General features: G+C 46.4%; 1 protein-coding gene across 1 annotated transcript in view; it reads left to right on the forward strand.

The window, feature by feature from the left end:
* The window catches only part of STON2 (stonin 2), a 166,311-nt gene that overhangs the window by 62,266 nt on the left and 77,917 nt on the right, over positions 1-26,128 (forward strand). The window contains exon 4 of the mRNA XM_061156503.1: positions 1,912-2,106. Coding sequence (XP_061012486.1) covers positions 1,912-2,106 — 195 coding nt within the window. The remainder of the gene's footprint in view (positions 1-1,911; positions 2,107-26,128) is intronic.

A 26,128-nucleotide genomic window follows, 5' to 3' on the forward strand; every position in this document is an offset into this window, starting at 1 on the left:
GAGTACAAAACTATAATCCAGTTTAGGGAGAATTAGCATCTTTACCAGGGCTTCCCTGATGGCTCAGTGATAAAGAATCCACCTACCAGTGCAGGAGACACGGATTCAGTCCCTGGGTGGTGAAGATCCCGTGGAGAAAGAAATGGCAACCCACTCCAGATTCTTGCCTGGAAAACTCCATGGACAGAGGAGCCTGGGGGGCTGCAGTCCATTGGGTCATACAGAGTTGGTCATGACTTAGCAACAAAACAACAACAATAAACATCTTTTCATCGTCCGTTCTTTCAATCTATGAATATAGAATATCTCTCCATCTATGTAGGTCTTCTCTATGGTCTCTTAACTTTACAAGTATCTCCTCTGGGGCTTTGCCCATCTTTTGTTAAATTTATTACTACATATGCTTCGTATTTTGTGTTGCTTTTATAGATGCTATATTGTTTTCTTGCTGGTTAAAGACTTGTAAAACTTTTAAAACTTTTGCTTTGCAAAGACTCTGTTAAGAAAATAAGGAGACATTCATGTGTGCTGATGGGAATGTAAAATGGTCCAGCATCTTTGGAAAACTGTTTGGTAGGTTCTTATAAAACTAAACTTGCAGTTACCATATAGCTAAGAAATTGTACTCTTGGGTGTTTATCCCAGTGAAATTTAAACTTATGTACATACAAAAATCTGTACATGAATGTTCATAGCACCTTTATTTATAAGAGCCAAGGACTGGAAACAGCCCAGGTGTCCTTTGGCCGATGAATGGTGCAACTACCTGTAGTACATCCACACCATGAAAGACTGCTCAGAAATAAGAAGGAGTGAAGCGTTGATATGTTCAACACTGTCAGTGAATGTCAAAGACATTAAGCTGAGTTTCTTTTTAATTCTTCCTTCCCTGTCCTTAGTTTTTTCAGCGCTTGCTTTCAGTATTTGTCAGTGAACTTGCAATGAGCCTCTCAGGAGACACCGTGGAGGAGCCATGTGACAGGCGATTGAGCAAAAACAAGTTAGGAGCATCAGGAAACTCAAAAAGGGGCCTCTGCAAAATGGTTTCTGCTGAATTCGGTGTGTAGGGTTACGGAGACAAAGCCGGATCCTGTGCACTTCCCCATTAAAGGTGTTTTTCATTGTCCGGCAGGTCAGCAGCCCTGGTAGATCTCAATTTGTATTTGTAACAGACTACAGACTCCAGTTACAGCCAAACTCCAGGCAAGCAGACACACATCTCATTCCTAGGCGAATACATGTATATTCAAGTTCCTGACCCTTAACCCAGTCTAGCTCTAATTTTGCAGTGCGGGTTGGGGAGTTTTCTTGAGATTGTTGGTGCACCACTAAAAATGGAGGGAAATGTAAGGGGAAGGGTGAAACTGCGAGCACTTTGTATTTGAATGAAGCTGCAACCTAGGTTAGAAATCTAAGTCGAGCCTAATGTATGAAATAGACACCCGAGGGGAACATACTGGATAGCACAAGGAACTCTACCTAATGCGCTGCGGCGACCTAAATGAGAGGGAAATCCAAAAGCGGGGGGGATACATGTGTATGTGTGGCCGATTCATTCTGCTCTGTAGCAGAACCCAACACGACGTTGTGAAGCAACTATACTCCAAGACAAATCTTAAAGAAAATGAAGGAATGCAAGGAGAGCCTAAAATCGCACATATTCTCTGAAGAGCTAATCTTTGATTTGAGGCTCCTGAGACCTTAGTTATAGCACCGGTTTTGATCCTGACTCACTGGTGGGGTCTCGGTCAATTAGTGTTCCCTGTCTGTGTCAGGAGTGACACTCCCTGTCCTTCCTTGCCTTAATGGTTGTTGAGATGTCATAGGATCCGAGCAACATCAAAGTCAGACAAGCGCTAAAGATAAGCAGAGTGCAGCTGTTTACTCTGGATGCTTTCCGTTCGTCCCTAGCCACGTCACTGACCATGCCCTGCTGGACCTGCCCTTCCTTCGACTCCCTGAGGAGATGCCCCCTGCCCTCCGAGAGCAGCTGGACCACACGTTCTGAAGACACCAGCAGTCCTAGTTTTGGCCCCTCATACACAGACCTGCAGCTCGTCAGTGCTGGGGAGCAGAGTGGCCTGGCTTCCGGGGCCGACTCGACAGGTAAGACGGAGCCCCCGGCCAGAGGGCTCTGCAGGTCACTTTTGGTGACTGCTTGCCACTCATCAAATCTCTGCAGGCAGCTTTGTTTGCAGAATGAAGTCAGGCGTAGTCATCCAGTGGTGAAAGCTAGCATCCTCAGTCTTTCAGAATTGCGTTAGGGAAAAACACAGGCACACAGACTGGCTGGTTGGTTGGCAGGTTCTCACACCTGGGAAACCATTTGCCATGCTGTCTTAAGGGGCTGTTTTCTGACTGTTCTGCACAAGCGTGGTTCCCTGTCGGCTTGTTTTCCCCTTGGGTAACTGAACGGTGTGTAATGTGCGCAAGACTGAAGCTTTCATCCTACCACCTACGCACCTCCCCTGTTCTGCAAAGGGAGGTTAGATTTAAGCAGAGAAAAAAGTCAACGTTATGTGAAGCGGAATGAGAATTGGGCTGCAGCCACTGTCTCCAGGCTGCAGATAATTTTGTTGTTCTGTTTATTCTTTTGTACCTGAATATTGAGCTATCTGTGCACCAGTCTGAAACATCCCGTGTTCTCATTTATGGCATTTCCGTTAGGTGTGTAAGCTGGACGCTTGCTGACTTTGCAGGTGGAGGTTGCGAGCCTATCCCTAAGCTCTGTATTGTGGCTTGGGTTTGCAACAGCCTTGGAAGGACGTTGCCTGTGCTTAGGGTTTTGGCCATGTGGCCCCAGGGATTGCCTTCCTTTGAAAGGGATAGAGTTACTGATGGTTTCTCTGTGGATGAATTTACCCAGCGTGTCTGACAATATTTGTTTCTCCTTCTCCTTCTCCTTCGGGAATTTGTCTCTGGATCCGTTTTCAAATTTGGGGTAACATTTGTCCTCATGCTGTGTGCTTCTGGGGGTTTCTACAAGTGGAGAGAGTGATCACTCTTGCAGACTAAAAGGTTCAGACAGGATTTGGTTTGGTATTTGATAATATTGCAAGGAATCCTGGTTTATGATGATCTCTTTCTGAAGAAGCCACAGTTCTTTATTGCGTTTTGTTTGCTCCGGCACTCTTCCAGTTCTGGTTGATGCTCTGTGACCGATGTTCTTGGTCTGCGGCTAAAATACGCACCCATCTCCCCCATGGGGAGCATTTCATGGATGGGAGCGTCTCGTGGACGGGACGTCAGAAGCTGAAGCCATGCTGGGCTCCCTTCGCCTCTCCTTGCTCTCAATCTCCTGGCCCAGCCTTCCCTTGGAGGAGGAGGCATGCAGTGTATTTGCTAAAAGCACACAGAGTTAGACTGCTCGGGTTCGCATCCTCCTTCGGCCGTTGTGACCTTGGGCAAGATTCTTAATAGCCTTAGGACTCAGTCTCCCCATCTGAACAATGGCCATAAGAGTAGTACTTACCTCTGCCAACTTACTACGCAGTCCAAGTGGGACAGTTTATGTGTAACAGTTACATAATGCCTGACACAGAATAAAGGCCCATCGAGGATAATTTCCTCCCTCTCCTGCCCCAGGGTTCTGGTTGTTTAAAAGAAGTAGAGGTGGGCTCCTCACTGCAGGAAGAGTCAACATCGCCGGACTCAGGTTGATTTTTTTTCAGTCTCCTCTTAAGTGAAAATCTCTTTCATCCCTAGAGGTTCGGATGATGAAGATCAGAGTCCTAGGCTGAACTGAACGTTTCTCATTGGTTCCCAAAGCTTATAATTGTGTTCAGTAACTGCCTTTTTGTAGAGAAGGCCTCCCCCCACCTGTCTTTTGGTCGGGGTCCTGGCAGGAAGTAGATGGTGCCCTCAGAGGGGTTCACCTGAAGGGAGTTTAATGCAACGACCTGCTTACAGCGGCAGCAAGAGCTAGAGTCACGAGACAGGGCCTGCCCCACAGGTTGCAAGAAGAGCACCCCTGCCAGGGGCTCGGGGAAGTGGGGAGGGGGAGGGAAATAACCCCCCGAACTTGTGCTGGTGCTCCCACCAGCAGACCTCATCAGAAACCAAAGGGCGCAGAGCTCGTAGCGGTCAGCCACCAGACTACGGAGCAGGTGTCGGCGGGGTGGAGAGTGGCTTTGGGGTGAGGGGGTGAGGTGAACAAGTGGGGAATGGGATGGGGCGAGGCTGATGCTCGTGGTCCCTCTCCTGTGTGGAGTGGGATTGTGGTGGCCCTGGCTGGGCCCGACTGGGCCTGGCTGGCTTACCTCGGCTCTGTTGCTCTGTACCCCCCGCAGCAAGCCCTGCCCCCTCCTTGCCCCCCAGGGCAGCTGTTCTGTAGAGGGTTGGCAGCGTCTCCGGGCAGGCCCCAATTCCCACCGTAATTGTGGAAGGAGAGACTCTGTGATCAGCCTACCCCTCTCTCATCATTTTCTCACCAAGGGGATAATTAGGAGGAGGAAGGCCAGCATCCCCCAAATCCCCTCACCTTGGTTAAATCACAGGCTGAGGGCAGAGCTGGAGAGCTGTGTGGATGTCTGCTCTGGGGTTCAACTTGCCTGGGCAGATGGCACAGGTGGGAACAGGCCAGATCCCCCAGTAACACCCTGTCTCCCCAGAGTCCGCTTCCCCTGGATGACAGGCACACCTTATTGTCTTCAGCGGTCAGAACAGCTCTGTAAGGCCACTAGTTTTACCTGAGCTGATAAACAGTCAGAGGGGCCAAGAAATAAAAAACCAGCCTTCTGCCCTGGAAGACCATGGCAACCCAGGGAAGAGAAAATACAGAAACATTTAACAGCACAAGCTGCTGTTGAGTCATGGGTCTGCGTTTTGGTTTTGTTTTATGCACAGGAAAGGCGTTGGTTTTAGCATGGGATCAGAATGCTCGGTCCAGTGTGCAAACGGAGGCGTGTCATGCTGGGCGAAGCACACAGCAGGTGTTTAATACTTGTCTGTTGCGCGGCTTCTTGGATGAAAGGAGTAGGATGGTAGGTGGTGAGAATCACCTGCATCCCAGACATCTGTATCCCACGTGGATCTGAGAGTCCAGCATTTCTCCCAGGTGTGTCCACGTGTGTGTGTTAGTTGCTCAGTCGTGTCTGACTCTTTGAGACCCCACGGACCGTCGCCCGCCGGGCCCCTCTGTCCGTGGAATTCTCCAGGCAAGAATACTGGAGTGGGTTGCTATTCCATTCTCCAGGGGATCTTCCTGACCCAGGGATTGAACCCGGGTCTTCCTGCATTGCAGGCAGATTCTTTACCGTCTGAGCCGCCAGGGAAGCCCAAGTGTGTCCCGTGCAGCAGCCTAAGAAAAACCAGAATGCTGGAGTCTCCGGAGAGTCGTAACGTGTATTAGCTTATTAAAGATTTTGAAAAATCCTGAAATGATATATGTTTACCTATGGATCCACATATGTGTATAATTTATATTTGTGTATGTATATGTGTATATCCAGGCTTCCTTGGTGGCTATGGGGTCACAAAAGAGTCAGACACGACTTAGCAACTAAACAATGTATGTATACACACACATACCTATGTTTATATATGTATTCAAATAAATTTGGTCTTCCGTTCACCCATAGTGCCTACCTGGTTACCTGGTCAGATCTCAAGGTACAGAAACCCAAACATGCATAAATTCGCAGATTTGCGCTGGAAGCACATGCCGTTGCTAAAGTGTTGGGAATCCAGAGAGAAACCAGAAGGAAATACTTGGACAAACTTCCCTGGATTTACAAAGGTCGCTCTACTCTGTCTCACGCTCTGCTATACCTTTTGGCCTTTTAAAAAATTCTCATTCAATAGACTCAAGACTATATTTTGCCAAACATTCTTTGTATTTAAAACCCTTGTGGGCTTTAAAATAAATGTAGACCAGATGTTCTCAATTTATTTGCATTTAACTGATCACAGTGGAATTCTGCCAGAGCAGTAGGATATCCCCAGGGATTTTTTTTTTTTTTTTTTTTTCTTAGACACAAATGTTTATGATGGGTAGAAAGCTTTGGATTCAAGAGTTCACTTTTTTGTGACAAGCATTTATTAGATGCTCAGAAAGTTTCTGTTTTCAATGATTGGTTAAGGATGATATGAAAGCATCACAGGGGCTGTATGCCTCTTTGCAGGACGTAACATGTTTCTCTCTTGCCTGCTTTGTCATAATCCTGCTGCCGCTGGTAGAACACTGGGTTCATGGGCCCGGAGTCCCAGTAAACAGTGATTATCCTTGAGCATGATGGGGCTACAGGGGATGATGGGTTTTTAAAATTTTGATTTATCGTATATTTATTTTTGGCTGCTCTGGGTGTTTGTTGCTGCACGCAGGCTTTCTCTAGTTGCGGTGAGTGGGGAGCACTCTAGCTGTGGCTCGCCGGCTCAGCTCGCTTGCAGCGTGTGGATCAAACCTGTGCCCCTGCATTACCAGGCAGGCTCTGTGCCACTGTGCCATCAGGCCAGTCCCTGATTCTGGTTATTCCTAAGGCACATTTGTATTTTATGATTTTCTTTTTGCCTTGAATATATTTTGTGTGGAAGACAAAATGAGTTAGCTTATTTTAAAAATTCTTTACCCAGCTACAAATATCAGTGATAACTTGTATTCCTCTTGAGTATTAGTCTCCTCAAGATTAAAAGACAGTAGAACATACTTTTAAACAAACTACATCTTTTTCTCTTGTGATTGAAAGTAAAAGTCGCTCAGTCTTGTCCGACTCTTTGCAATCCCATGGACTATACAGTCCATGGGATTCTCCAGGCCAGAATACTGGAGTGGGTTGCCATGCCCTCTTCCAAGGGATCTTCCCAACCCAGGGATCAAACCCAAGTCTCCTGCATTGCAGGTGGATTCTTTACCATCTGAGCCACCAGGGAAGCTATCAGGGAAGCCTTTCTCTTTCATTAACAAAGATAAATTTGTCCCCATTTCTGCTTTTAGGATGCTCAGGATCCTTGATATTCTTCTTCTTTAAATTTTTTTTTTTGGGGGGGGGCAGGTAGAAGTCACATGATATAAAGCATATTACTTTAGCCATATTGAACTGTACAGTTCAGTGGCACGAAGTTCATCCACATTGTTGTGCAACTCTCAGCGTCCTCCATCTCCTGGATTTTTCATCTTCCTAACCTGAAACTCGGTCCCCGTTAAGTACCAACTCCCCACAACCCCCAACCCCTGGTATCTACCAATGTACTTTCTGACTCTATGAATTTGACTATTCTAAGTACCTCACAATCAGTAGAATCAAACAGTATTTGTGTACACCTAGTGGTAAAGAACCTGCCTGCCAATACAAGAGATTTAAGAGACGTGGGTTCCATCCCTGGGTCAGGAAGATCCCCTGGAGGAGGGCATGGCAGCCCACTCCAGTGTTCTTGCCTGGAGAATCCCATGGACAGAGGAGCCTGGCAGCCTGCAGTCTGTAGGGTCGCACAGGTTTGAACACAACTGAAGCGACTTAGCACACACTCACACAGTGTATATTGGAATGCATTTTTCAGATTAACTTAGTATATGGCATACAAACAGATTGTACCTTTTTTTTGTTTCCACTGTGCTATGGTTTGTTTCCATTAGGTTGTACATTTTGGATTTAAATCAGTATTTTAAAACTCTGATGATTGCTTTCTTTGAAAGTTTCTCCAGAGAGGTTCAAAAGTTTCTCAGAAACACAAACTTTTTTTTGAGTAAAACTGGTGTTTTACCTGTCATTGCAAATACAGAGAAGAGTAAGATATATGACATCTGTCTATGAAGAATGGATAATCTGCAGGCAAATTTCTGCCTTTGAAAGAATTATTATATATAACTTTAAAAAATAGTTTTTATCTATAGAGCTTCGAGTATGTGCCAGAAAATAGTTTTCTTTTTTTTTTTTTTTTAAATCTTTTTTTTTTATTAGTTGGAGGCCAATCACTTCACAACATTTCAGTCAGAAAATAGTTTTCATTAACAGAACATCTAGTATGTCACACACATGTACACACACATTTAATCTTTACAATCTTTTAGATCCGTCTAGTCAAGGCTATGGTTTTTCCAGTGGTCATGTATGGATGTGAGAGTTGGACTATAAAGAAAGCTGAGTGCCGAAGAATTGATGCTTTTGAACTGTGGTGTTGGAGAAGACTCTTGAGAGTCCCTTGGACTGCAAGGAGATCCAACCAGTCCACCCTAAAGGAGATTAGTCCTGGGTATTCATTGGAAGGACTGATGTTGAAGCTGAAACTCCAATACTTTGACCACCTGATGCGAAGAGCTGACTCATTAGAAAAGACCCTGATGCTGGGAAATATTGAGGCCAGGAGGAGAAGGGGACAACAGAGGATAAGATGGTTGGATGGCATCACCGACTCGATGGACATGGGTTTGGGTGGACTTCGGGAGTTGGTGATGGACAGGGAGACCTGACGTGCTGCTGTTTATGGGGTCGCAAAGAGTCAGACACGACTGAGCGACTGAACTGAACTGAAGTAGATATTACTATTTCATCTTATAGACGCAGAAACATGGCTAAAGATATGAAATCATCTGGCCAAAGACATAACTCTAAAGGGTAGCATTGGGATTCAGTCCCAGTCTCTCTCCTCCATATCCCCACCTGGTGCCTGGCAGTGAGAGGCTAGTGTTTGTGGACGCAGTGAGTGTGGACAGCGGTTGCACACAGCCCTCCTGGGGCCTGGCACTGCTTCCTGTGTGCAAACCTCCCTCTGGGTCGATCTCACCAAATGGCAATGACTTGTTCAGGAGTCCCCACTAGACTGAGACCTTCTTGGAAGTAGGAACCATGTCCTATTCATTTTATATTCCCACAGTGTGCCTGGCACATTGAAATTACACAGTGGATCCTCGTAGAATAAATTAACTATTCTGCTAGAGGGCTGGAAGGCCTGTGTTCCCAATCCTACTCTCCAATTATCTACGCTTAAGTGTATTTGCTAATTGAAGTGTAACTTCATGACAGGGAAGAAGTAAAAGAGAACAAATAGTTAGAGCAAGTATGAAAAGATGACTTTTTTCCCCCTGTGTTTTCAAATGTTAGGCATTTATCCAGTGGTATCCATTCGTTTTGTTTTCCAGTTCTTATTTGGATCTTATTATCAGCTTTTGGGCTTCCCAGGTGGCTCAGTAGTGAAGAATCCATTTACCAGTGCAGGAGACGAAGGTTTGATCCCTGGGTCTGGAAGATCCCCTGGAGAAGGAAATGGCAACCCACTCCAGTATTCTTGCCTGGAGAATTCCATGGACAGAGGAGCCTAGTGAGCCACCATCCATAGGGTTGCAAGAGTCAGACACAACTTCAGTGACTAAAGAATGACAGCAAATCATGTTTTAGAATGTATGTGAATGTATGTGTGTGCAATGGGGGATTCTCTGTTTGGTATCTCAGAATCTCACTTAGCCAGAATATGTCAGAGAGGGTAAAGAAGGTGATTTGGGGAAGGTTTTTTTGTGATAGTCCTTGTGACTTTTGAACCATCTGTGTAAAGCAAAATCTGAGGAGTGGCAGAGTTTTAGATGCTGTGCTCCATACAGATGATCTAAACCAGATCTTTTACAACCACTTGGTAAAAAAACAAACAAAAAACTGTGACCTCCAACCAGAGATTTTGCAAGTCCCTTTTAGAATTGCTAATGCACTAGTCCTGAAGAGGAGGTGATGGCTGCAGTGCCTTTTATTGATTGCCTTCCGAGGTGTTCTGTGTAGTGTTGGGATCTTCACCTTTACCGATGATGACACCCAGAGGCACACGTTCGTTAAGTGACAGAATTCGGATTGATGTCTAGGCTTGCTGGCGCTGTGCCGCTCCGCCCGTCCTGTAGCAGAGCTTTCTGCAGGGACCACGTCACGGCACCCAGTCCGACAGGGCAGAGCTTAAGAGGCAGTGTTCTTCCAGTGCCAAACAGATGACCTAAACTAGATACCACTTAGAATTGGAAGTCCGTGAACTTGGATGTGACTCCCCTGATAGCTCAGTGGTAAAGAATCCACCTGCAATGCAGGAGATTCGGGTTTGACTCCTGGGTCGGGAAGATCCCCTGGAGGAGGAAATGGCAACCCAATCCAGTATTCTTGCCTGGAGAATCCCATGGACAGAGGAGCCTGGTGGGCTACAGTCCATAGGGTCACAGAGAGTCGGACACAACGGAGCAACTGAGCACATGACCTTGGATAATAGGTTGTTATTGTCTCTCACCTCAAGGGAGGTTAGTAAAATGAGCCTTTCCTTCACTTAATCATCAACAGAAATCATAGATATTTTCATAGCACATTATAAATTTTGACAGATTATCTCAAAGTATCATTTATCTCACTGCAACTTAGAGATCATGGTAGTTATTGACTGTATTGGGCTTCCCTGGTGGCTTAGATGGTAAAGCGTCTGCCCGCAATGCAGGAGACCTGGGTTCGATCCCAGGGTTGGAAAGATCCCCTGGAGAAGGAAATAGCACCCCACTCCAGTACTCTTGCCTGGAAAATCCCATGGATGGAGGATCCTGGTGGGCTACAGTCCATGGGGTCGCAGCTAGTGGCTGTATTAATGGTGGTATTAATATTCAGCTGTCATCTGGGTAACACGCGTGGTGGCTTGGACTAGGGCAGTGAACTCGGTTAGTGCCCTGTTAGTAACTGAACAGATTCAAAAGACCGTTAGGGGACTGCCCTGGTGGTCCAGTGGTGAAGAATCCACCTGCCAATGCAGGGGACATGGGTTCAGAGCCAGGATCTAAGATCCCCCTGCCACGGGGCATCTGAGCCCCTGTGCCAGAGCTACCGAGTCCGCTCTAGAGCCTGTGCTCCGTGACAAGAGAAGCCACCGCAGCAAGAATCCCGAGCGCTGCATCTTGGGAGCAGCCCCCTGCTCACTGCAAGTGGAGAAAGCCCACAGGCAGCATTGCAGAGCCCGTGCACTGCAACGAAGACCCAGGGCAGCCAGAAATAAATAAATAGCAACACTTTTAAAAACAGACATTTAGTGTTTAGAAGGGACAGAGTCCCCATCACATGGTTTCCCCTGTTACGCTTCAACATGTTCCACCTCCATGTCTCCACTCTTGATTTTTATCCTGAATAGCTCATTTTTTTCCCCCACATGACAAACCTACTGCTGTTTTAAAATAAAACTCAAGTGATGTTTTTTTCCCACGAAGTCCTTACTTTGTGCTAAGTATGGCGTTCCAACAAAGCCACTCCAAGCGGGTTCTGTCCGAGCTTTACCTTAGGTCCCCGTGTGTCTACCATCTCTTCTTCCTTCGGTTGAGGGTTCTTTGCGTGGAAGTCATTTCCCTACAGGCTCAGGTCCCCCAGGGCAGCAAGGATGTTTCCATGTTTGAATCATTCCTGCAGTCTGGTCTCCAGCACAATGGCAGGAATGAAGGAGGCATCGATGAATGTTTTTAGTTATTTCTCTCCTTTTTTGCCACATTGCATCAACATTATGCCCTTGCCTCCAACCTCAGGGGTGGGGAGGCAGGGAAACTTGCCTCAAAATACCTTGGTCCCGGGTACGCAAGTCTAGAAAAAGAAATTGAGAAAAATATTGGGTTGGCCAAAAAGTCTGTTTGGGTTTTCTGTAAGATGTTCCAAAAAAACCTGAATGAGATTTTTGGCCAACTCACTAGCAGTGAGATCCTCTGGTCATAAGTTTGATTTTTTTTTTTTTATTATTATTATTTTTTTTTCCAGTGGGTTTTGTCATATATTGATATGAATCAGCCATGGATTTACATGTATTCCCAATCCCGATCCCCCCTCCCACCTCCCTCTCCACCCGATTCCTCTGGGTCTTCCCAGTGCACCAGGCCGGAAGTTTGATTTAATTTACTCACTATTTTAAGTGTAAGCTTATTGGATCCACCTGTGAAGGATGGTGTCGTCCCCTTTAAGTGGCTTCCCAGGTGAGTGATTTAACACCACTAATTTGATTTAAGACAGAAATTGTTCACTAAAGCTCTTGTGCAAACCATTCAACACCTAGCAAAGTCAGGCTTCCAAGAGGGAAAGTGCTGCTTTTTTTTTCCTGATAATAAGACTTTAACTGGAACTCAGCAAAATAACAGTGGGCATAAAATGCTCAAACCACAGTGGCTGGCACACGGGCCCTCTCCAGGGTGTGTTATTAGCCCCGAGCTTCTGGAAATGGATGTCTTCATGTTTGGTTTGGAATCACAGTGGTTGGTTTGGATTCTTTAGCCATTAAAGTTAGAAAAAAATGTAAGAGATTATTTAGTAGAATTTCTCCCACTTTACAGGCAAGAAAATCAAAGCCTGGAAAGTATTAGCAACAGGGTCAGGCTTTGTCATTCCCGGTCTCTGGCCCATTCTGTGGCTCGTTTGAAAACCCGAGAAGGACTGCCTTTGTGGTCCAGTGGTTAAGAATCCACCTGCTGATGCAGAAGACAGGAGTTCGATCCTTGGTCCCGGAGGATCCCACCTGCTCTGGTGCCACAAGCACTGAGCCCCTGCCCTAGAGCCTGTGCTCTGCAATGCAGAGAAGCCGATGCAAGGGGAAGCCTGAGGACTGCGATGGAGGGTGACCCCCACTCGCTGCAGCTAGAGAAGGTCCATGCTGCTGCCGCTGCTGCTGCTAAGTCGCTTCAGGCGTGTCCGACTCTGTGCGGCCCTATGGACAGCAGCCCTCCAGGCTCCCCTGTCCACAGAATTCTCCAGGCAAGAGTACTGGAGTGGGTTGCCATTTCCTTCTCCCGAGAAGGTCCATACACAGCTACAAAGACCCAGGACAGCCAAAAATAAATAAATAAAATATAAAAAAAAATTCTAAGAGACTGGCCAGGCATAACTGATTTTTTTCCTTTTATTTCTCTCTGAATGTTTCATCTCTTCCCTCCCACCCTACTTCCCTCCCTTCTTTTCTTCCTTTTCCTGAGTTAAACAGTGAACGCTTCTTTCTTGAGACTTCAGTTCATTCCTGGAAATTTAAACGCAGTGGAACGAATGGAGATGGAAGCCCTGAGATCCAAGAAGACAATTTTTCCCTTAATGGAAAGTTTGACACCTTAATGAACTGTGACCATAGGAGGTCTCTTGACTCCCAAGCAAATATGTCCTGGTACTGAGGTTCGGGTAGGACACGATCTGGTCTCTGTGATTCATCTTGGGGGCTCTTTGGCAATAAGATGCCGGCTGTCTTCTCTTTGAGATCTTCTTACAGACCTCTTCTCCCCCACCTGACTTAGCCTTGGGACCATCTCTTTCTTCCAGTTCTCAGAGCTTAGAAACCTCCTTGTTAATGTTAAAATGGGGCTTCCCTCATAGCTCAGTTGGTAAAGAATCCGCCTGCAATGCAGGAGACCCCGGTTCAATCCCTGGGTTGGGAAGATCCGCTGGAGATGGGATAGGCTACCCACTCCAGTATTCTGAGGCTTCCCTTGTGGCTCAGCTGGTAAAGAATCCGCCTGCAATGCGGGAGCCCTGGGTTCGATCCCTAGTTTGGGGAGATCCCCTGGAGAAGGGAAAGGCTACCCACTCCAGTATTCTGGCCTGGAGAATTCCATGGACTGTGTATAGTCCATGGGGGTCGCAAAGAGTTAGACATGACTCTTTGTTAAAATAGACTTTCTTCAAAAAATGGGACTTGATTTTTCATGTTCATTTCAAGGGAGACAGTGAGTTTGCCACGTAACTTGGGTCACGTGAGGACACGGATGATACTGCTGTAAAAGGGCAGCTGTCCTGGGGAGAATTCACATCTGCCATGAGCCTCCAGAACACATTCCCGTCACCGCCCTGTGGTTCATCTGGAAACCCAGAGACGCGCTCTGCACGGGGTTATAAACAGCCGCAAGATGTCAGCCCTTCCCAGTGGCAGCCCCAGCGTGTGCGCCGGCTGTCAGTGGACACGTGGCTTTTCCTTAGCCTCAGGTGGGGTGCCGGGCCTGTTTACTAGGGTTGTCATGACACGGTTACCACATCCTGGGCGGTTTCAACAACAGATGTTTATTTTCTCACGATTCTGGAGCTTAGATGCCCAGAATCAAAGCATCAGCAGACATGGTTCCTTCTGAAGCCTCTCTCCTGTTCCTTCACATGGTGTTGCCTGTGTGTGTGGGGGTCTGGGTCCTCATCTCTTCTTGTAAGGATGGTTATACTGGACTAGGGCCCATCCTAATGACCTCATTTTAGCCTAGCTACTCCTTTGGTAGCTAGGTGGTGCTAGTGGTAAAGAACCTGCCTGCCGATGCAGGCGACGTAAGAGACGCAGGTTCAATCCTCGGGTCAGGAAGATCCCCTGGAGGAGGAAATGGCAACCCACTCCAGTATTCTTGCCTGGAGAATCCCATGGACAGAGGAGCCTGGCGGGCTACAGTCTGTGGGGTCGCAGAGTCAGACATGACTGAAGTGACTTAGCACACATACACATACCTCTTTAAAGACTCCGTCTCCAAAAAAGGTCACATAGTGAGGTACACAGGGTTAGGATTTCAGCATATGCATGTTGAGGAGGATATATAAATCAGGCCATAACACTATGCAAGCACAGTCTCAGAGTCCTCTCCAGCCCTGCCCGAGATAGGCAGATTGATGTTATGAACCTGTCTTAAATTGTCTTCCTGGAGTCATTACTGCCCTTGCTACTTGCTATGGAAATTGGATTTTGGGGTCCAACACTCCACTTAGGGCCCACTTCCTGTAGTTACAGTAAGGAGAAAGGAGTTTATGCTTCATAAACCCCTCAGTCAGACTTTTTGCCTGCTTACCTATTGAATGGCTTGCTCTTTCACGAAGGGGTTGGTTTCTCCTGCTGGACTCATTGGCTTACATGCCGACTCAAAAGTAAATGTAATAGTTCACAAAAGAAGAAATGCAGCATTATGCAAAAAGATGATGATTCCTATAATCAGTTGTGCAGATCAACAATGATGTCCATCAGCTTGGTAAAGTTCAGATGATTGGGAGTGTCTAGTGCTGGCAGTGGAGAGCTGGGAATTTGCGTACAAGGATCACAGAAAGACCTTTCTGGAGGGCATTCTCGCTACTGGTGTCAATTTAAATGTCACTCTTTAATAATTAGTTTATCCCAAGGAAATAATTCAATATGTGCCTATATGTGCAAAACAGCACCATTTGTACTAGCCGGAGCAAACAAGCAAAGCCCAAATGTCAATGTGAAATGCTATGCAGCCATGGGAAGTGTTCCAATTGTATTAACTGAAAGAGGCAGGCTAGAGAATAGAATGTATAATTATTTTGTTATACTGGTCTATATATGTATATGTTAGTCTCTCAGTCATGTCCAGCTCTTTGCAATCCTCTGGCTCCTCTGTCCGTGGAATTCTCCAGACAAGAATACTGGAGTGGGTTGCTATGCCCTTCTCCAAGAGATCTTCCCAACCCAGGAGTCGAACCCAGGTGTCCTGTATTGTAGGCAGATTCTTTGCTATATGAGCTACTAGAGAAGCCCCAGTCTACATATACTTTTGCTATATATGTATGTGTATGTGTGTGTGTATTTCTAATTATATAGAAAAAAATTTAATGGGATATATCCCAAACTGCTATTATTGGTTATGTTGGGGTAGTGGACTTTTCATCCCTTACTACATTTATTTCTGGAGGATCTAGATTATAATAACCATAGATAATTCTAAAAATCAGAACAAATAAGAATGAAAACACTTCCATTTAGAAAATTAGACATGTTACGGGAGCATTTTAAAATTTCTTTTATGATATATGTGTTCGTTTGGAGGCTGGTTTATTTGGGGGTTGAGTGCTAGCCTCTTTTGCTTTGTGCGGGAGGCTAGAATTTCAGGTTTTGCTGTCACGCACTTGTGTTTGATTTCTCACTAGCATAATGCTTGTTCCTTATTCTTTCAGGAAGTAAATACAGTGTAATGGAAAGCCATAATCTTCTGAGTTTGACAGACCGAACATCAGTTCTGCTGCCTCTCTGCTCTGTGACATCGGCAGATTCTTTAACCTCAGTGACCTTTAGTTTCCTCAACTGTAGAATGGAAATAATAATGATAACTCTGGGCTTGCAGGTTTCTTCTGAAGCTTTCATGAGATCTGGAACAGAAAGTTTCTGGAATAAAATAAGGAGTAGTTATTATGATGATAGCGATATCAAGTGGTTCTCAGAATCCCTCTTTTTTTAGACCTAGGACTTAGTCTACGGAAGGAAAATTCTTTCATGTTTTGGAAAAATGGCTAAATGGAACCCCCAAAGAAGTCCCACTTTATGTCCCTGGCTAATTTTTGTAAACTGCCTTTAGAGAAAGGCAGTTTCTTTTATTTGTTCTGTTCTTACTGACTGAAGGGTGGGCTCATCAGCATGCTTGGGGAAATCACTTGTGTCTACGGCATTTTCCTGCAGAATTAGAATCAGGAAGAAAAAGCTTTCCTGAAAAGAGGTGGGCGGGAAGGTGGGGTGAGAGAGAGGGCTGGATGGGGCAGGGAGCCAATGCCAGGGTTACTTTCATGAGGGGCCTCCCCCTCCTCCTCTTCAGGGTTGGTTTGTTTGTACAAATTGGTTGCCTCAAGCAACACATTATTAGTTTGAGCCAGAATGTATCCCGGGAGACTTGCTGCTTTCCTTTTGCCAAGTAATTGTCCTGTTCCCAAAGAGGATGCTGGGATTGTGAGGGCATTTTCCACTTTGGCATATTTCAGGTCCCCCCACCCCACCTCCCTCACACTGAGTTTCTGCTTCTGGCAAGGCGTTAGGCATTGAGAAAGCAACCAGTTGTAAGCTGTTAATCCTTGTTTTCAACTCTTGGGTTTTGCTCACCTTCTTTGAACCCTCAGTCCTGGTTTCTGGTGTCATTGGAGAAGACCCTGATCCTGGGGAAGATTGAAAGCAAAAGGAGAAGGGGGTGGTAGAGGATGAGATGGTTGGATAGCATCACCGACTCAGCGGGCCTGAATTTGAGCAATGTCTGAGAGGTAGTGGAGGACAGAGAAGTCTAGCATGCTGCAGGCCGTGGGGTCACAAAGAATCAGACATGACTTAGCGACTAAGCAGCAGCAACAATAACAGCAACTGGTGTCTGAAGAAAGAAGATTATACAGGCAGACCCTGTTTATATTTCAGGTTCCTTTCCAGACCACCACAGTAAAGTGAATATTGCAATAAAGTGGATCATGCAAATTTTTTGGTTTCCTAGTATATTGTAAAAGTTATAGTCACACTATACTAGAGTTTATTTTGTGTGCAATAGCATTATGTCTAAAAAGCAAGATAGATACCTTAATTAAGAAAATACTTTTTGGGGACTTCCCTGGTAGTCCAGTGGCTGACACTCACAATGCAGGAGGCCTGGCTTTGATCCCTGGTCAGGGAGCTAAATGCCACATGTTGCAACTATAGATTCTGCATGCTTCAAGGAAGACTGAAGATCCTGCATGCCACAGCTAAGACCTGGTGCAGCCAAATTAATAAAAGATAAATAAAAATTTCAAAAATACTTTATTGCTAAAAAATGCTAATCAACACCCGAGCCTTCACAAGTTGTCATCTTTTTGCTGGTGGCGGGTCTTGCCTCGATGTTGATCAGAGGTCAGGGTGGCTCTGGCGACTTCTTAAAATAAGACAGCGATGGCGTTTACCACATTGATTGACTGTTCCCTTCACAAATGATTTCTCTGTAGCAGTCTTGATAGCATTCTACCCACAGTAACGCTTCTTTCCAAGTGGGAGTCAGTCCTCTCAAACCCTGCCGCTGCTTCATCAACTAAGTTAACCTAATATTCGGAATCCTTTGTTGCCCTGTCAACAGTCTACACAGCGCCTTCACCACGAGGAGTGTCCATCTCAAGAAACCACTTTCTTTGCTCTTCATAAGAAGCAAGTGCTCATCTGTTAAGGTATTATTATGAGATGACAGCCATTCAGTCACGTCTTTAGGCTCCATTTCTAGTTTTCTTGCCATTTCCACCACATCTGCAATTACAATGGTAATGTCAGATATCACTGATCACAGACCACCATAACCAGGCAATAATGAAAAAGTTTGAGATATTGTGAGACTTGCCGAAACAGGACGCAGAGACACAAAGTAAGCAAATAAATACTTTTGGAACATTGACTTGCTAAATGCAGGGGCACCATAAGACTTCAGTCTGTTAAAAAAAAAGAAAAAAAAACAGAACCTCTGCACTGTGCAGTAAAGCAAAATGCAATCCAAATAAAGTAGGCCTGTATCACTGGTCAAAACATTCCTGATCCCTCCCCATGACAGAGGCCCCTCTGCAACAGGATTGCCACAGTGATGTCAGGCTTGACCACGGGACCTGCTTCTTGGCCAGTGCAGTGCAGGTGGAAGTCACATTTCCAGCATAAATTTCCATGTGCTTTTCCCTTTGCAAAGTCACCCGCTCTGCTTCAGAGGGTGCCCCCAGACCCCGGGTTAGACCTGGTTTTGGTGCTTTCTCTGGCTTCAGGTGTCCCCACACTCCAGCTTCTAGACCACAGTCCACATACCCAGGACTCTAGAATCCTTTGCCTAGATAGCCGTGGGCCTGCTCTCTGATCCCTCCCCAGATCTGCCTGCACGGTGGGTGGGCGTGTGCAGCCCTAGGCCTGCAGGGGCTGGAGATAAAGCCTGGAGCCAGGACGGTGGGGGAGGCAGGGGGCTAGGGGAGGGGAGAGAGAAGGGGGCCACCCTCCGGCCAGGGGTCTCTTCTGGCTGCTCAGAGAGGTTTCTGTGTCAAGCTCCGAGGAGGCCAGGAAGTCACAATTCCATCTTGGCCTTCTGGATTGGTATAAACGTTTATTGGTCATGGAGGATGAGACATACTTTATTTAACAGTTTTAGCTTGGTCCTTGCTTTGAGATACTTGGACATCTGTTAACATGGGCCTGCATCAGAACTGCTCGGGCAGTTCCCACGAATGCTCAGATGAGACGGGGCTGCATTTCCGCCTGAGCCTGAGAAGAATGTGGACTGAGCTTAGCTAATTCTTGATGGATGTTAGGGGAAAAATAAATCTTCATAATTGTTAAGTCCCCAGGATTTTGGAGTTGTCTGTTACTCTGGCATAACTTAGATTGAGGTCACTAATTCCAAAATGAAGAGGTGACATTCGATGAAGATGTCTGATGTCACCCGCTTGAAATGTAGTATAGGCAGAACTCTTTGTTATTGTACGTAGGGTAATGCTGCCCTGACGGCTCAGACAGTACAGAATCTGCCTGCCACGTGGGAGACCCGGACTTGATTACTGGATTGGGAAGATGCCCTGGAGAAGGGAAAGGCAACCAACTCGGTATTCTTGCCTAGAGAATTCCATGGACAGAGGAACCTGGCGAGCCATAGTCCGTGGGGTCACGAAGAGTTGGACACAACTGAGTGACTAACACTTTCACTTTCACATGGCAGTGCTAGTGCTACCCAGAAGAGTCTGAAGAAATCTTGGGAGTTGAGTTCTGTGACTGGACATGTCTGGGCCCCATAGGCACCCAGTTGCTCTCATTGCTGTTCCTGAATTGCTAACATTATTGCTTAGCATTATTATTATTGCTAAGAATTATCCCAGTGAATGGTTTTCAGGTGATGGCTGCTCAGTTCAGTTCAATTGAGTTCAGTCACTCAGTCAGTCGTGTCCGACTCTTTGCAACCCCATGGACTGCAGCACGTCAGGCCTCCCTGTCCATCACCAACTCTTGAAGCTTGCTCAAACTCATGTCCATCGAGTCGGTGATACCATCCAACCGTCTCATCCTCTGGTTGCTCAGATTATATCAAATATGAGGGACTTGCTGGAGCTGAGACTGTTTCTGATTTGGAACAAAGAAAAGTCAGTTGGTCCTGGATGGGAGTAATACCATGAGCTTGGCCTAAGGATATCAAATACGGACATTTGTAATGGCAGTTAAGGTAATTGTATTGTAGGTGAAAAACATACTTGTTTTCAAAAAGCTTTCAAATGCATACATAAATTTATTCACTCTTTATTATAGTCCATGAGATAAGAAGAAAAATGTCCTGCCTTTTCATAGAGGACGAAACCAAGGCTTAGTAAGTTCCAATGATTTGCTCTTTCTTCGGCTACCAATACTAGTATTGGTATTAGGAATATTCCTGAAGTAGGAAATGGCAACCCACTCCAGTATTCTTGCCAGAATAATCCCATGGACAGAGGAACCTAATGGGCTAAAGTCTGTGGGTTCTCAAGGAGTCAGATGTGACTGAGCACGCATGCATGTATTGTACATGTGTTAATGACATACTTTGTCTTATGTGTCATATATATTTTATATACTTTATGTCATGTATTGAGATGTATTAGTGATATTTAAGTAATTTATATGATGCCTTGGCGAGGAGGCTATCTGCTGTAGCATCACCAAGATCTCAGTGGCTCAGCAGAGTTCACGTTTATTTCTCATTCTCGCCGCCGTGGATACTGGTGACAGGGTGCTGTGCTCCCAAGTTCGGGGACCCACTTGCGCTCAGAGTCTCCTCCATTCAGGTGGTGGGTGGGAGGTGGGTGTGCAATCTGCCGGCCAGAACTCAAGGCCTGGCTGTGCCTTCCTGCCAGAGAGGCTGGAAAACGTGGTCTCGCTTCATGCCCAGAAAGCAGAGAACACAGCTGTTCATTAATACACGAGATCTGTGCCACAAAGTTCGTGGAAATGTGTAGTTCTCCCCTGATTATAGGGGCTTTGTTTAAGATCCGCAGACAGAGCATTCTGTTTTTCCTCCAGCTCTGTTGAGGTATAATAGACGCACAATAAACAAAACACATTAAAATGGTACAGTGTGATGATCTTTGACACATGTCTGCATCAGTGAAGCCATCACCATAATCAAGATAATGAATGCATCCACCACCCTCGAAAGTTCCTGGTGTCCATTTGTAATCCTCCTTTTCTCCTTAGTAGTCCCCACCCCCAAGTCCTGCCCCAGGCACCCCTTACTCTGCCTACACAGACATGCTTGCATTTTTAAGAATCTTGTCTAAATGGAATTGCACTGTAGTTTCTGTAATTTGGCTTCTTTCACGCAACATTATTATTTGGGGGTTCATCCATGTTGCATGTATCAATAATTCATTCCTTTCTATTGCTGAGTAGTGTTTTATTATATTGTTATACGACAATTTGTATTATTTTGTTTAATTTTAAAACGCCAAATCCAACTTTTCAAAGTTTGAGGACCTTCTTGATACTTTGCCTTTTGACAGTTAGAAAAAGTTCAGAACGCCCAGCCTTCTTTGGGCAGGTCCAGAAGAACAGCCCTGAGTCTGTCATCCAGAACATGAGTCACAAGAAAAAGAGGACTAGATTGCGCAGATCTGTGCTTTTCTTGTTTCTGAACTTCATATTGGGTGGGCTATTAATCAAGTACTAGCATCTTAATATAGGCCAATCGCCGTGCCCTGTGACCTTGGGAAGATAGTCATCCCCCTGTCTCTGCGAGCTTCCCCGTAGGGGCAGCAGTTGGTGAAGAATCCACTTGCCAATGCAGGAGTTACAAGAGACACTGGTTCGATCCCTGGGTTGGGAAGATCCCTCGGAGTAGAAAATGGCAGCCCACTCCAATATTCTTGCCTGGAGAATCCCATGAACAGAGGAGCCTGGTGGGCTACAGTCCACGGGGTTGCAAAGAGTCAGACAACAACCAAGCATACATGCTTGCATACCTGATCTCTGCAGGGACCACAGGAGCCCCTGTGGATGCAGAAATCTGAGGATGCTCAAATACCATGTAATATAAAGAGTATAGTCCAAGCACCATATCTGTTTCTCATCCTGGGATGCGGAGGGGCCAACTCTTCAAAAGAAAAACGACAATCCCAGAAGTCGATAGTCTGAGGTCTGTGTCATCATTTGCTTGTCACTGACCCTGCAACCTCAGTCCACACTGTGTTCACAAGCCTTCTAGGACTTCACTGCCTAAACTCTGACCTCTTTTACTCTGTCATCCACGATTCATTCTCAAGTTTAACCTGACTTCAGTTCATTTTTTCTTTTTGGGCCGAGCTGTGAGCCCTAAGGAACTCAGATCTTAGTTCCCTGACCAGGGATTGAACCCTTGCCCCTTGCCTTGGGAGCAAGGAGTCTTAACCACTGGACCGCCAGGGAAGTCCCACAGTTCATCATCTTTAAATGAGCTTAGCAGTGTGTGTTGGAAGCTATTTACTAAGAGAAATATTTATTTCATCTAATGGAAAAAATGATTATTTACTGAAATAAATAATAACTAAGTGAAATCATATAAAGTATGATGTACGCTCTCCCTTCCTCCCTCCCTGCCTATTTTGGTCTTACCGTTCCTGCCTGGTTGTCAACCAGAGCCTTCTATCAGTTGCACCATCCATCTAAACCAAATGCTTCTTTGTTCCCCAGGCACATCCTCTGTTTTCCTCTCTTTGGGGTTTGGCTGACAGTGTTTTTTTGCCATGGGTCCACACGGTCCTTCAGTCAAGGTCCATCTCAGACGTCAGCACCTCCAGGAAGCCCGTCTTGATTCCTCATCGTGCTTTCCCGAAATACACTAACATTCCCCCAGCAGGGTAACTTGTCTACCGCAGCAGCTCCACTGTACCCCTCACTCCTGTCTGCCTTGTCATGTTCATACAGAACTGGCTCATGTGCTATTCTTTGCCTCAGGGCTCTTTCTCTTGCTAGTCCCTCTATCTGGAAAAACCACCCTTCAGGAGGGTCACACAGCTCCCGCCCTTACTGCATTCGTGTTTCTGCTCAGCCGCCCCCCAGGGAGGCCTCCCCTGATCACCCCACGGACATGGGCCTCCTGTGCTGTTGTCTTCACTCTGTCTCCCTACCCTGTTTTGTATTTTTCCGTCACCCTTAACCCCACTTGGTGATATTTGTCTGTTTCTGATCGTCTGTTAGCCGCATACGAGCTCCTTGTTCAAAGGGACTCTGTCGTCCCTGGTACATCACCAAGTGCCTGGCGCAGAATAGGTGCTCAGTAATGATTTGCTGAACAGGTGAATGTTGACCATCAGCTCGCAGTATAGTCTATCAGTGTGCCTTGAGACTGAGAGCTGTGTCAGTATCTGATTCATTCTTACAACACCTCAAACACAGTGCCCATAACAGTATACACGGTCAGTGTTTGGCTGAAAGACAGAAGCCAACAGAGAGGAGAAAATTTCCCAAAATCTACAGGAAAGTGAAAGTGAAGTCGCTCAGTCATCTCCAACTCTTTGTGACCCCATGGACTGTAGCCCACCAGGCTCCTCCATCCATGGGATTTTCTAGGCGAGAATACCGGAATGGGTTGCCATTTCCTTCTCCAGGGGATCTTCCTGACCCAGGGATCGAACTGGGGTCTCCCGCATTGTAGGGAGACGCTTTTACTGCCTGAGCCACCAGGGAACGTCTGCAGGACTCAACTTTAATTTCAGCAAAAAGTTCTCAGTTCCCTGCTCTTTGCCAGACACCATCAGGTACTTTTATACACGTCCTCTCATCTAAAGCACACAGTGTTGCTCCCATCCTCATACTAATATTCCGGTGAGAGCTCTGGGACGAGGACATGGAACCCTGGGAAGGTTCCCCGGCTTCTGCAGCAGCTACGCCTTTCCTGTTAGAACCCACCCCTCACGATCCCCTCTCTTCCCCATCCCCACTGTCGCGCGTCATCGTCTGAGGCCGGAGCCCCTCTGCCCCGCTCCTTCACCTTTTCCTCATTCACTGACTCCATCCTGGGCTTCTCAGGTGGCACAGCGGTCAAAATCCGCCTGCCAGTGCAGCAGACGCAAGAGATGGGGGTTGGACCCCTGGGTCAGAACGGTCCCATGGGGTAGGAAATGGCAACCGGCTCCAGTAGTCTTGCCTGGAAATTTCCACGGACAGAGGAGCCTGAGTCAGACACGACCGAGGGACTGAGCACACACCGCATCCTCAGTCACCTGTGTCTTTCAAACTCCTGTTGATGCTGAGAAAATAGTTCACCTGCTCTGCCCGTTTTTGTGCTCCTTAAACTTGTATACGTGCGAAGTCACTTCGGTCATGTCTGATTGTCTATGACCCCATGGACTATAGCCCTCCAGGCTCCTCTGTCCATGGCATTTCCCAGGCAAGAAAACTGGAGTGGAGATCCCCCTCTTCCAGGGGATCTTCCTGACCCAGGTCTCAAACCCATATTGCAGGCAGATACTTTAGCCTCTGGGGAAGACCTGCTCCTTAGACTTTCTTGTCCTAAAGCTGTCTGGCTTCCCTTCCTCCTCTCTGGTCCTAAGTTCCTCACCCTTGGAAGGATGGGCATCATCTCCTTTCCCCTGGGTCACTTTCATGCCACTGTGGAGCTGCCACCATCCCACATTTTCCTCACGTTTCCCCACATTTCCTGGGTGCACTTCCAGCTCCCTCTGCCCGGGTCGTGCGTGTGCACTGCTGATGGTGGCCCTTGACTAGGTTTTCTCCAAGCCCGTCCTCACCTTCACGTTACCTCCAGTGATGTGGAGCCCTGGGGTGCTGGACTGAGCCCTGGACTGGGAGTCAGAAGAGCTCGTTTGGAGGCTTCGCTCTCCCACTTAGCCGTGATCAAGCTTTGAGACATCACGTCGTGCCTCCCCGCCTCTGTTTCTTCATCTGAAGCTCGGCGGTAGTGACACCTACTCAATGTAACTACTTCACGACTCAGAGCAATGGAATGTGAAGAAGTGAGTATCACCGGGGACCAGAGTGGGTCGTTAGCTACCATGTGCTAAGTGAAGCTTTTGAAAATAAATTTGATTGGAGTCGAGTTGGTTTACAATGTTGTATTAGTCTTGGGTGTACAGCAAAGTGAATCGGTTTTGCATGTGCATGTATCCACTCTTCCCTAGATTCTTTTCCCATATCAGTCACTGCATTACTGAGTAGAGTCCCCTGTGCCATACAGTAGGTCCCTGCCAGCTCTCCATTGTGTACTGAGTAGTGTGTGTATGGGTCGTTGGTACAGCGGTCGCTGCCTGAACACCTCACGTTGAAGGATGCTCTCCCTAGAGAGGCAGCCTGTTCCGTGTTCAAGCCACGTTTGCTATCTGCCCACTAGTCCTGTGGCAACCAGCTGCTTGGGTTGAACATGGGCTTCCGTACTCATGAGCAGTTGGACCTTGTACAAGACACTTAGCTTTCCTGAGCTTCAGTTTCTTTTGTCTACGAAATCAGAACAATCATGTGCATGCTAAGGCGCTTCAGTCGTGTCCAGTTCTGTGTGTCTGACCCCATGGACTGTAGCCTGCCAGGCTCCTCTGTCCATGGGATTCTCCAGGCAAAAATACTGGAGTGGGTTGCTGTGCCCTCCCTCAGGGGATCTTCCCAATCCAGGGATCGAACTAGATCTCCTGCATTGCAGGCAGATTCTTTATTGCTGAGTCACCAGGGAAACCACAGAACAATCATAGTAGTATTAATAACTTCATAGGTTTGATGAGAAGGCTGAAAAATGTACTTAATGCTTTTAGAAAACTGCTTGATACTATAGGTGTGCTTCTTGTCAGCTCTTCCAGTATAATAATAATATAATAATTATTATTATTATAGTTATTATCACCAGGCCTTGGATTGATAAAGGATAGATCATCTGTTTTCTGTATGACAGCTTCTTCCCTATTTGAGAAGAGCCAGACAGCCTCAGTCCCAGAAACCGTTGACTGGTAAGCTGTTTACTTGAACAGCTTACCGTTCAGCTTAGTTCTTACAAAGATGACAAAAGAAGTCCCAGGCACTGAGGTAGGTTTAATACACTCAAGCCCATTTGGAGACCTCAACAGTAAAATATGTTTAATGTCCAAAAAAAATGATGACTTCTTTCCTGGAATTTATATCCCCAGAAGAGCGATTTTAAAGGGTATAAATAAAATAAGCCTAATAAGGAAATGGCTCTTGTTTTCTTTGCTGGGTTAAAAAGCAGTGCTTGCTTATGATGTATGCAAAGCGCTTGCTTTTTTGGGTCCTTGATATGCTTAGCATCTTGGACATTTTACGGTGTGATCGTGAATTTTTTCACGATCTTCTTAAATCTGCACAGCAAGCTGGATATTCTCATTTGCTAACAGATGCTGTCAGACAGACCCGCCCATTACCGTGAAACCCCAGGGGACGTGGCCAGAGAGTGCTGTCTGTGGCGGGAGCCGCTTGCCGCCCCAACCTCGCCCCTCCCCACTGTGACAAGCGATAACTTCCTAGGAGTTTTGTTTTGAGAGGCTGGGGG

This window comes from Dama dama, chromosome 12, assembly GCF_033118175.1.
Source record: "Dama dama isolate Ldn47 chromosome 12, ASM3311817v1, whole genome shotgun sequence".
NCBI classification, from domain to species: Eukaryota; Metazoa; Chordata; class Mammalia; order Artiodactyla; family Cervidae; genus Dama; species Dama dama.